Source organism: Sus scrofa, chromosome 1 (genome assembly GCF_054392235.1).
Source record: "Sus scrofa isolate SSC_HxYL_T2T_F1_AM1 chromosome 1, Sscrofa_HxYL_maternal_Yorkshire_Landrace_v2.0, whole genome shotgun sequence".
Taxonomy (NCBI): Eukaryota; Metazoa; Chordata; class Mammalia; order Artiodactyla; family Suidae; genus Sus; species Sus scrofa.
Genome location: NC_139383.1, coordinates 272707269 through 272719609, shown reverse-complemented (window position 1 = coordinate 272719609; position 12341 = coordinate 272707269). Strand labels below are relative to the sequence as shown.

Sequence of the window (12341 nt, the reverse complement as noted above, 5' to 3'; positions counted from 1 at the left end):
GGGGAGGGAAGCGGTTTGGGCTGGTACCTAGGCTGCAATGGGAGGGATGAGCAGGAATATGGTGGGGGTGGGGGAGGACACGAGAGTTCCAGGCAGGACACCGGCACCCAAAAGCTGGCCCTCAGCTCTCTGGCCAGCCTCCTCCATGTGCAGCTTCAAGGATGGCCGCTCGGGCCCTGGCTGCACACAGGCTGCCCCTCCAGAGACCGCTCCCTCATGCCAGAGTCCGAGCTCTGGCCCCCGGGGCGGGGGGGGACACAGGCCCACCTTGTTGGGATGCACTGCTCGCCGCAGGTTCTCCATCCACTTATCCCGCTCGGCCGCTGACCGGCAGGAGAAGCACTTGCTTCCCGACGACGTTGTCACCTGTGGGGGACCAGCAGGACAGCGTCACAGGGGAGGGGATAGCAGCAAGGAGGTATGCTGGAGGACCTCTGTGGCTTGGGGGACTTCAACAGCCAGGTCTGTCTGCATCACAGCCTCGGGGAGGAGGCAGAGCAAGACCCACAATGACCCCATATCACACGTTTGCAGGTGGTGCACTGAGACCTGTGGTCCCCAAGCAACACAGCGATAGGAGGGTGGTCCAGCCCTGCACCATCTGGTGCCTGCTCCTGTCTCCTCACCCTGCCGCAGTACCCTCCGTCCACAGGAAAGCATCCTTCTGACTCCAACATCTACCTTTCTCTCGGAGATGGAAGACAGAAGGCACGAGGCAGGGGGCAAGGTTTAACCTGAGTCTCCCCCTATTGGCGGAGCCACAGGCACCTGGGAAACAACCAGAGGAGGCACATGGGTCACCATGATCCTCAGCTGACACCTGCTGATGATGCTCCTCTTTTGCCAAGTGACAGTGACAACAATGTTGGTCACAGAAGCCCAACGTTTGGGGGTCAGACTAGAGAGCTGAGAACTGGCTGGCTGGGTGTGCTGGGCCGGAGGTGGGGGGTCCTGCCTGGAACCCCTCCCCTCTGCTGACTGATCTGCACTTCCTCCGGTTTCCTAGAGGTGAGGGAGCCTGTCCCAAGCTGCTCCTATTCCATTCCCCATCCCCAGCACCATGCCAAGGGCGCCACAGGAGGAAACCAGACTCCTTATCTAGCCATTCAAGGGCTTGCACGAGCCACAGCACCCCCTGCTGTGGACAAGAGGACAGGCACCATCTTCAGTCTGTCCCAGGCCAAGAAGTCGGAGCCCAGGAGTCCAGCTGAATCAGGAGTCCTGAACCAGAAAGAGCACCCGTGGGCACAAGGCGGGGCAGGTGCCAGGCACCACTCCACTCTTCCCCCGGAGGTGGGGGTGCCAGGAGGTTGCCACACTAGTCCCAAGCTCATTCCTCTATCAGAAAGCTCCCTTAATTATGCAAGACTGTTGGGGGTGGGAAGCTTCCCAGAAACAGAGGTGGGAAGAGAATATGCATGATGAAAGAAGCAATTAGGATGTCCCAGGAACACCTGAGACATTAGTTTCCTGGGCCGGGCATGGCGTCATGCTTGTTGGGTGACCTCTGCCAATTCCTTGCCTTCTCTGGGCCTCGGATTCCCCATCTACAGGAAGGTGCTGGACAGGGCATCCTGTAGATGGGTGGCCCTGTGTTCGCCAACTCTGAGTCACGGGATGCCGGGGCAAGAGAGATGCTGGCTCTCAACACAGAGAGATGGGGACGGGGCTGGAAAAGGGGACACTCCCCACTGTCCACCCCCTCTCCACCGCCCTGCACTGGAGGGGTTTTTGCAGGAGAGACACGAGCAGGCTTGAGATGGCCTCGACCCCTTTCCACCCCCCTCAGGCTGCTTGCCAGCAGGAGGGACGGTGCTGGTCCATGACACAGAGCCCACAGAGCAGGAATGAAGCCCCCCTCTCCCACCACCACCTGATTTCCTAGGAGCCAAAAGCTGTGACAAATTTCAGCCGCTGTCCCAGAGAACCTGGCCCGGCAGAGGCCACGGAGCACCCTGGGAGGAGAGCTGGCCTTGCTGGGCGAGGACACGGGTGCCAGCCCGGCCCTGGCGGACCCACCTCAAAGCAGTAGTCCTGGCCCAGGATGCTGCTGTGCACAGGCTTGATGACCACCTCCTCCTCCATGCTGAGGGCCAGCGCCTCCACCGCGCTGCTGGGGCTGAGCAGAGACTCGTGGGAGCGTGACTCCTTCAGCCTCGGCATCAGATGGGACCTGAGGGGCAGGTGGCAAGGGACGTCAGGCTGGGCCTGCCCTGTACCCCTCCCTCCCCCCCTCCTCAGGAAGCCCACCCACTCCCCTCGACCCCCACAGTTCTTTCCATCTTAAGGCAGACCTGGGGGTGGGGGCATCGCAGTGCTAGTGTCGCAGAGACCCGCCTTCTCCCCAAGGCAGAAGTCTGGGTGAGGGGCTCAGCCTCCAGGGCAGCAGGTGGCTGAGGATGAGGTCACTACCCAACCCAGGAGTTGAAAGTCAGCTTTGAGTGCAGGGGAGGGAGGAGTCTGGCTCCCGAGGAGCACGAGACCCACAGGTAAGAGCGGCCCTGACCCAGGCAGCCTTCTGGGTGTCCGGTGCCTTCCCCATGTCCCCTGCCCTCCACCCGGTCCCCATCGAAGACAGAAACAACATCCCAACAACTGTCCAGGACATCGCTGCCAACAGAGCCTCCTCTCACATACCGTCCCTCTCCATCCATCAGCCCCAGTGAGGCAGGAGCACCACAGGAACTCTGCTGCCCCTTCTTAGAGGCGAGGACCGGGAGGCTCAGAACAGAAAGGACACAGCTGTCTCTGCACAGCACCCAAGATGCCGAGACTCAGAGAAGGTCCACATGCTGGGGCTCAGGGGTACAGAGCACAGGTAGTCAACTGCACCTGGTGTCCAAGTGGAGCCCAGACCAGGACTGGCTCTGACTGACCTGGCCTTGGACCCAGGCCCAATGCTCACCTGCTGTGTGACCCTGAGCAAGTCACTTCACCCCCTCTGAGACTGTTCCCCTGGCACATTACACAGAAAGCACCTCAGACAGCACCTGTACCAATGCTTGGGAGAGTCCACCTCAGAGAGGTGAATGTCCCCTTCCAGAGCCAAGAGGACACAGCAGTGCCCCCTCCCACAGCCAAGGCAGAGGAAAAGCCAGAGGACCAGCCAGGCCTTGCCCTGGCCCAGCTTACCCACACCTCCTTTCAGCTCCTGGCTTCCAATGGTCCAAGGCTCAGTGTATCAGCTCTTCCTGTCTTGCCCAGCAAGAACCCTCCCTCAGGTCAGTGAGGCCCAGCAGGATCACCACATGCCTCCCTGCAGAGCACATACCCTGTGACCCATCTCCATGACCACCTGTGGTAAGGGGGCCGAGGCCCATGAGGTGTGGGCTCAGGAATCCAGAGCCGAGCTGGACGGGCCCTGCCTGGAGGGTTCACAGGCTGACAGAGGCTGCCCTCCAGCTCCTACCCTCTACATCTCTATGGAAACAGCCTCCTGAACAGAGTCCTGTGCTAGGCACTGCATGGGAGTCACAGCTGGAACTGGGACACCAGCCCTTGGGGATCTCACAGCCCGACCCAGGAGACCCAGCCAGGCCCCCAACTGCTCCTCAGGCACAAAGCTGGCACAGCGCAGGGCTCAGATCTCTGGAGCCAAATCGATACCCTCAGGCAGGAAAGCTGAGAGGAATGGACAGACCAGAGGGAAGCTGTAAGACAGGCTGACGTCAGGTTAAAGCCAGGCCGAACCTCCCCGACCCCTGCGAGGCCCAACGCCACTGGCGTGCACAGCTATGGCGCCTCTGCTCCTCCACCGCCCTCTCTGGAAGGCAGCATTTCACACACACACACACACACACACACGGGGGCCTGCCATCATTTTTCACACACACAAACGCGCGGGGGAGGGGGTACCCTGTCATGCCACTCTTGATAGGTACTGACTAGCCTTCCAGATCCTGCTGAATGGCTCGGCCCCCTTCCCCGCACAGCACTGACTGATGATGTGGGCGCGTCTGCCGTCCACTCAGGTGAGAGTCCTCCTTGGGCTTCCCTCCCAGGCTGAAGCTCCACACCTCAGAGCCTCGGATGCCAAGGATATTGCCCAGTCTCAGAAGGGCTGGGACCCAGAACCTCTAAGCCTGCTGTCCGGCGCTGAAAACCCAGCCTGCCAATCAAGATCAGGCTCCTTTCTGGCCCAGCCTGGAAACCCCTGCCAGGTTAAGATGCTGGGAGCCAGGGTAGTGGGCTGGGGCCGCCTCCCGCCTGAGGACTTGGCCTGCCCTGGGAGACCCAAGAGAGCCCTGGCCCTACAGCCCAGGAGCCCAGCAGGCCCAGGCCAGACGCCAAAGCAGCTAGAGCCTGGAACCTGTGCTGCAGAACCCTTCTCTTTCCCCACCATCCCGTCCCCCACAGCTTTCACCCACTCCCCAGCCGCACAGGAAAGGTTCCTGACCAAACAGAAGGCTGTGGGAAGCTCACGGCCAAGGCGTCCTGGCCTCCTGACAGCCCGGACTCTCCCCACCTCCCCAGGGATTCTCCGAGTGGGAGGACCTGGACCCACCTCTGCAGCACAGGCTTCCTGGGAAGAGAAGGAATGGAGGAGGGATGGGGCCCAGGGAGGCCCCGGGGCTGCTCCTGGATCTCCCAGGTACTTCTGGGAGGAGTGAAGGGCCAGGCTCTGACCACTGCCCAGCCTGGAGTCTACCCCTGCCCCTCATGAGGCTCCAGGGGGAGAGGAAGAGGCACCTGCTCATCAGGCCCTGACACAGCTCTGGGCCCAGAGGGGAGCTGGTCTGCTGTGACCCTGCAGGGTGGGACCTCTTGGGACAGGTGAGGTGCCTGATAAGGGGCTCAGGTAGGGAAAATGGTCACTTCCTGGACCCAGGAGGCCCACCTCATAGCCTAAGAACCACCTCTTCCAAGAAGCCAGCCAGCCCCATCCCAGGCCCATGGCATCCCTCACACTCACCCCAGGGGCCCTGCCCCATCAGTCACCTGGGAAAGGCTCAACCCTCCTGCCTCTGCCTCCTCAGAACTGTTAGACACTTCCTTTCTCACCTCCAACCCCTGCCTCTCTAGGCTGGGCCAGAAGCCCATCAGGGGAGGGAGGGAGCAGGGCACCTCTGACTGCCCAGGCTCCAAGGGAGCAGCCAGTGGGCATGTCTACCTACCCAGGAAGCTTGGGAAGGAGGTGAGCAGGTGCCAGCCTCTGCCCTGTTCCCTCATCTACCCATTTTACAGGGTCCTCAGTGGGACAGCACCAGGCAGGGCAAACTCTTTGCCCGGGGCCTCTGTGGGAGCAGTTACACCCAAGGCCCAGGGATGCCCTGTGACCACGCTGGCCTCCGAGAGGCTGGGTCTCTCCACTACGACAGAGTCAGGTCTCACAGCAGGGCTGAGGGCTCCAGATGCCTAGCCATCCTCATCAGAGCAGAGCTGGCACCCCTGGGCCCTGCCCACAGGAAACAAAACACCCTGCCCACCGGAAACAAAACACACAGCCCTCAACAGGCTGCCAGGCAGATACTGACACCACCCCAGCTTTCTGGGAGCAGCGGAGACCTGCTCAGAGAGGCAGGGGAGCTGCCCAGGGTCTCAGCTTCCTCCTCGTGTCACTCCCACACTCCAAGCCCACCCCGGGGGGCCCTTTCCTATGTGAAAAAGGACACTTGTGGAAATAAAGGGCACTGGGCACATGCTGCGGGCCTGGAGGGCTTTGGTGGAGAGGCGCTTGCGGGCATCTGAGTCATGAAGGGGGTTTCTGTCGAGACCACTTGGTTCAGCGGTAGCCCCCCCTGGCCCGGGGCCACCTGAGTCTTCCACCTCACCCTGAGCTCCTCTTCCCTGCTTCCCTCAGGGAGCCTCCAGGCACATGTGGTCCCCTCCGCCCACAAGGCCCCTTGTCCTATCCAACCTTGAACACCAGCATCCGCACCCCTTCTTCCAGGAAGCCTTCCCAAACTCTCCGGGGCGGATGGTGAACTTGCACGTGGTCCCTATGCTGGGAAGGCCCATCACTGAGCTGTGTCCCTGCCAGGCAGGGGCTCCTCATGGGCAGGGCAGTGCTAAGATTCAGAGCCCCGAAGTTCCTGGACCAAAGCCCCAACACCCCCGTAGCTGGGGTCAGCAAAGCCTGGGGGAGTGGGGGAGGTCGGTAGGGATGACGACACTCTTCCCTGAGCCCTCAGATGCTGGTGAGTGGGAGAAGGGACAAAATGACCCAAGCGCTGGTCCTCAGGGTAGCTGCTCATTCAAGGCCAAGTCCCGAGAGCAGCACCTTGGTGCTCGCCCAGAATCTCTGAGAAACACCCTGCTCTTGCTTTGTCCAGGTATGGGGAGCTCCCTCCATCTCTCCCAAGGTCAGGGCTTATCCTACCCTCCAAGGCTGCACCCTCCACCGTGGCCCCATTCCTCTCAGATCGGCCCAGACACAGCTGATTCTCTAGACCCTCAACAGCTCCCAGGGACTAGAGGCCCTGTGTCCCCTGCAGCCCCCCCCCACCCCACTCCAGGCCAGCTGCTCAGGAAGCTGTGTGCTCCATTCCAGGGAACCCTCACGCTTCCTCGGAAGGGGGTGCTGCACAGACAGGAGAGGCGAGGCCACAGGGAGTGAGGCCTGCCTTGAGCCTCCCTGCCTCTGAGAGCTGTCTTGGTCAGGGCCTGGGGGGCAGCAAAGGTGGGGAGCAGTGCCCTCCCACCGGAAGGGTCCTCTGCCCAACACAGTGTCACCCCCGCCCTCGGTTCTCCCCTCGCAGCCTATGGAGAACCAAGCCACAGTGTCTTAACCTGGGGTTGAGCCCTCCGCAAAACCAGCCCCTCACCCCACATCCTGGCAATCACCAAGACTCTCCTCCCCAGCTGGCCCCTGGCCCTCCCTCCCTCTGGGGGGCCTCCGCCCAGCTTCCCCTCCACGTCTCTGCCTGACCACAGCCTTTTTCCTCAGCCTCAAGTCCAGTCCGAATGCAGCCACCATCACGCTGGCCCTGATCTCTCCAGACAGATGAGCATTTACTACCAGGCCCGGGGGGCTGAACCCCACCCCACACCACCTTCCCACCTCTCTCCTCACCTAATTCTCACGGGAACCCAGCGGGACTGAGGTACTGTACCTCAGAGAGGCCAGGTGGCTTGTCCAAGATTGCACAGGTGGCAGGTGGCCAAATGGGATTTGAACCCCATTCAACAGACTCCAAGCTTGACTGCATTGGCCCAAGCCTTGCCTTCCCCACTGCCCACGGGCGGCGCACAGGGCCACAAGCCAGCTGACCTGCACACCGTGCCCGCTCATTCCAGGTCGGAGAGGAAGAGAAACGTGGGCACGCCAGAGGCAGGGCGGAGCTGCTGGTGGAGATACAGCCAGGCCCCAACAGCAGCTCATTGTGAGGCTGGAGCAGGAACAACGGGACATTGTCCCCGTCCCCCGGCTGCAGCCTTATCTGATAGCCTTCCAGCCAACCCATGAGCTGTTTTTCAACTCCATCCTTTTTTTCTCTTAAAAGGTTAGTGACACAGAGGTTGAGCAAATTCCCCATTATTTCAGGGAGGGAGGGGACCTGAAAATAAACTTCTGATAATTAAAACGCCCTATGTGACATGGGAAGGAGATTCCCAGCTAGGAGCTGGGTAAGCTGAGAGTGGGACAGGGACAGCCTGGGAAGTAAGAGGCTCAGAATCTTCCTCCAGAACTCAAGTGGGCAGAGGGAGCTGCTGAGCAGGCCCCAGAGGGCAGGGCTGAGACCAGGAGAGGCTGATTCCAGCTCAGTCACACTGTCCCCAAATGGGCCAGGCTGGTTCGATTCTAGAGAGGTGGACACCCCGCCTCTGGAAGCGTGCTAGCCAGAAGACCTCTTTCAGATCCACCACAGAGGGGCTGTCCCATGACAGGCAGGCTGCAGCGTATGCCCAGGAATAAACACACACCTGCAGCTGGGGACAGGCAGCAGGGCAGGAGGCCCTAATGACAAATCTAGCCCCCGCTTCCCTATAAAGCACACAACCTTAAGTACTTTAAACTCGTTCAAGTCTCCAGGCCTCCGCTTCCCCATCTATAAGTGGGGAGAAGTGACACACCTTCCTCACAGAGCTGCTGCGACAATCAACTGAGACGACGCAGGGGAGGTGCTCGGCAGAGCAGGGGTCAAGGCCACTCAGGACAGTCTGCTCTGTTCACTGCCTCATGGCCAGGCACCCCTAGAGGAGCGAGGGCACAGCTGTGAACCAGGCCGACGAAGGACTACATGCTGTTACCAAGGCTGATGTTTCTAGGATAGGTGACACCCCTCAAGTTTGGGGTGACGAGACAGGGACTTCACAGACCATTCTGTTCCTTTTTCCCCTGACCAAACCAATCTCTTACCTTTTCCAGGCCTCAGTTTGTCCCATCTGCAAACAAACTCTACCCAAATGCTCTGGGATGCTGCCTTCCCCCCACCCCCCCTCCAAAGACCCATAAAAGCCCTTAATTTCCTGAAGTGAAAGGAAAAGAGAAGAGGATGCCTGGGGGTGGGCGGGAGATCCTGCTGAGCGGCCACTTCAGCCCCTCTGTCTGTGACTACGAGAGAGCAGAATCCCCAGCCCCGCTTCCCACCCACACCCCCGTGTGGTCTCAGGCCCCTGCCCACGGCCACAACCATGCCTGGAGGGGGACAGAAATTCTGGACAAGGTTGGTCTCTACGGAGGAGGTGTCCACTGAGGGCTGGCAGGACCTGTGGTCTCTGGAGTCAGGTCAGAACATGCCAGCCATGCCTCCACCTGTCACAGCCAGGCAGGTCCAGGGAACTGTGCTGGAAACTTGTGGCCACAATATAAGGGGCCAGGTCCTGGGGCACAGTCAGGGTGAGGGCAACGACCTCCTGGGAATTAAGCAGCAGGAAACAAACAGCACAGCCTCCCCGCCCTGGAATATTCAGCAGAGCCACCTCTTCCCCAGGCCCAGCCTTGTCCCGCTGGCCTGGGAACCAGCTGCTGAGGCCAGTGCTCCCTCCTGGCCCCGCTGGGGTCCCAAGGGAGGGGAGAAGAATGTAGTAGCCTGGTGGCCCCCAGGGCCCTGGGGAGACAGAGCCTGTCCTTAAAAGGCAGGGAGGCTGGCCGCACTGCCTGGGAAGACAGAGCCTGGAGGCACGGTCCCTCTCGCCCTGGGTTCTGAGGCAAGGGGGCAAGTCCCAGCAGCCCCTAGAATTGGCGTGATCTGTCCCCATACTCCTACTGAGCCCCAGGAGCCTGTGCGTCCCAACACCAACAGGGCTGAGCTGGAAAAGGAGGGTCCACACCCTGGCAACCAGGACAAGATGGCTCCCCACGGGCCACGGTTACTGTGCAGCCCGAGGCCTGGCTCCTGGGGACCAGATATGCAGGATGGTCCATGCTGCGGCAGCCTGGACTTAGCAGGCAGTGCTGTGACAGGTGCTCTGACCAAGGCACCCACATCACTGCACAGCCCTGGACCAAAGGAGGCGCCGCCCCAGCAGAAACGGGGAGCATAGCTCCAGTAGGTCTGAGAGCCCTGGCTCATGGGGCGACCCTTCCCGAATACACCCAGTCAATCCCAAGGATTTGCTGAAGGAGGCTTTAGAAGCAGAGGAAACGGAGGTTTGGAGAGAGGAGTGGGTGGTCTGGGTCACAAGGTCCAGGAGTAAAAGCTGGGATCCTGAGGGGGATCGCTGTCCGCTGGGCTGCCCAGTATCCATCTCACGCTGGGCCAGGCCCGGGGCTGGGCATCCAGTCAACCCCATGCCCTCATGGAGATGTCCCTCTCACTGGGAGGGAGCAAGGAACCAGGCCAGCGAGTCCTGGGCTCCTGTCCTTGTCTGCCCTTGACCTGCCTGTGACCCTGGGCCCACAAGACCTGCTGCTCGGCCCTGAGCAAGCTTCCTGCCTCTCTCAAGGCTGCAGCTTCGGGACCTGCACAGCTACTTTCAAGAGTATGACATAACCCCCAACATGTCAACTCCCCATTAACATAAGGGACTCGTATACTAATAACCACCACAGTCACTTCCCTTCCTCCTCAAGGTAACAGCAGCCATACCTCCTTGCTGCCTGTGGTGACAGGGGCCACAGGCTTGGGGAGAGACTGGAGACGTGAGGAGTCCTGGTCCCGGCCTGTGAACAGGACAGGTACCCCTGGACGTCCTGACCACACCCCACCGCCATGCTTTCCAGTGCAACTGTACAGCCTAATGGAGCTTTCAAAGAACATTGAGGAACACATTTACTTCCCTGCACCCCCATGTGGGGGGGGGCAGGGCATAAGGGCACACTGAAAAGAAACAAAAAACTTTCCATCTAATCCCCCAAGTTATCCTGCAGCCTGAATAATTTCGGGTTTTTAATCAATAGCTGTCAGACTTGTCAAATTACTTTGGGGACCGCAAAGCAGTTTTTAAACATTCATAAACCTCAGTAGAACAGCGAAGTGCCCTGAATTTTAAAAGAAGAGAATCTGAGGAACCCTCACTGAATGAGGTGGGATTCGGGCCCATCGAAAGTGAGTTGAGGGCCAAGGGCTCCTCCTGCTTCTGAGGGGGGACAGCTCTCTGCTTCTCTCTGGTCCCCAGGAGAAACCTCCAAGTCAACCCAGGTGCTCCAAGATTGAGGAGAGTGACACCCCTCCGTCTCCTGAGTAAAGCAGCGCCCAGCCCAGGGGCACAGCATCAGCCCCAGTGACACCAGGCTTGGCACTCCCAGACCGCACCCCACGGCTCAGCGCCCCCCCCGCAGAGGACTGGAGAGGGGGCTGGTTCAAGGCCCTGGCAGTGCTGTCCCTCCCATGAGCACAGGCTGTGCCCATCTCCTCCACACACACGTGTGAGCACGCCCAGGCACCCCCTTGGTCCCACAGATCACACCACCCAGTGTGAGACTGGTTTCTGACTGGTTCCCCCACCCCGACCCGGGACCATAAATACCTCCAACAGCTGCCTCAGGCCCTGGGGACTCAGGACCCAAGTGGGGAAGGATGATGAAATTCAAAAAAAACAGAATGAACTGAAAACCAAGGACTTCCACTCCCCAAGGAAGCAACTTCCCCTCGGGCTTATCTAATTCCTCCCAGCTCTCCACCTCCAAGAAGCCCTCCTAGGTGAAGCTGACCCCTCTAGAGAATGCGCGAGCAGAGGCAGCAGCTTCTTCTCTCTCACCTCCTCCACCCCAGACCTGGGTGTCGTGCCAGGTGGCCTACTGGTGCTGTGAGAGCCATTCATGTTAGGGTGATAGGGTGATCTGAGGGCTGTCCTTCCCCCATCCCTGGGCACTAAGCTTCCTGCCCCAACCAAGGACCAATCACTTGTCAACACAGCCCCAGACCCTGGTGCCATGCTGGTTGGTGACTGGTCTAATGCGGGGAAGCTTCTTCCCTTAAAAACAAGCACATATATAAAATTCTGTGACTCTGGTCAAATTAATTAACCAGCACATCTCAGTTTTCTCATCTATAACATGGGGACAACCCCACCCCTGGTGCTACAGGTGTAACCTGACACACGTTGAGCCCTGGGATCAGCCCTGGCTCTGCCCTTCCTGCCCTGTAGCACTTCTGCTTCCAGGAGGCACCTCAAAGCCCCCACTTCAGAAGAGATGGACACATCTGGGAATATACGCTGGCACCCTAGATTCTGGCAGCAATGGTCATATCCTGTCCCGACACCATTTAGACTTAGGGAGACAAGAGGCAAAGACATGGGGGGAAGGGGCACTGTGCCAAGGGAGCAGAGACCTCGGCCTGGGCTCTCCTGCCCCTCAGTTTTCTCACATGACAAATGGGCTGCCCTTACCTCCTCCCAGAGCCTGCTGGAGGTCTGTTATGCTAATAGCCTCCTCCTCTTGGTCTGAGTTAATCAAGTGCCACAGTATACAGTTACTGAGCGCCTCCAGTAATGCCAGTGCTGAGCCTGGGGGCCTTGGGACCAGCTCCCCAGCCCCCCAAAGCCTGGAGCCTGGGAGTCCCAGCAGGGCATCAGAGCTCCGTTTCCCAGATTGCAACTTGCAGGAAATGGCAGGAACAGCTGGCTGCCAACAAGCCACAGGCTCCCAGGCCACCAGCAAAGGCAAAAATTCCTGTCAAAGAAAACCAGGGTGTGGCTGCCAAGCTCCTCCTGCTCCTAGTGACCGCGCTGCATCTAAGTCATCCGTGGCTCTCCAGTCCCAGCCTCACCCACGACAGCCGCACACCTGGGAAATGCACTGGCCAGGCCCTGGCTCCACGTTCAGCGACTCCACACGGCTGCTGCTCCTGCAGCCCAGCAGCCCAACTACAGTTAAGCAAACAGGCTCTGAGACCTTGAAGGGCTTCCCAAGGCCAGAGAATGTGCCAGACTCCCAGAGCCCACCCTCTTTCCCCACCCCAAGCTGGCTGACTCTGGGATAAGCTAGCCCTGTCTGTCATTTGCCACTGGCTCAC

General features: G+C 59.9%; 1 protein-coding gene across 46 annotated transcripts in view; it reads right to left on the bottom strand.

Annotated features, from left to right (window-relative positions):
• Positions 1-12341, bottom strand: part of DAB2IP (DAB2 interacting protein) — a 199580-nt gene that overhangs the window by 25289 nt on the left and 161950 nt on the right. For 43 of the 46 annotated variants that reach the window (XM_084994499.1, XM_084994515.1, XM_084994544.1 and 40 more), the window contains 2 exons: positions 2020-2173; positions 268-366 (listed from right to left, as the gene is read on the bottom strand). In XM_084994499.1, coding sequence (XP_084850625.1) covers positions 268-366; positions 2020-2173 — 253 coding nt within the window. Of the gene's footprint in view, positions 1-267; positions 367-2019; positions 2174-7012; positions 7325-12341 lie in introns of those variants that run through there. The other 3 variants (XM_084994650.1, XM_084994712.1, XM_084994750.1) reach the window with 2 other exon arrangements.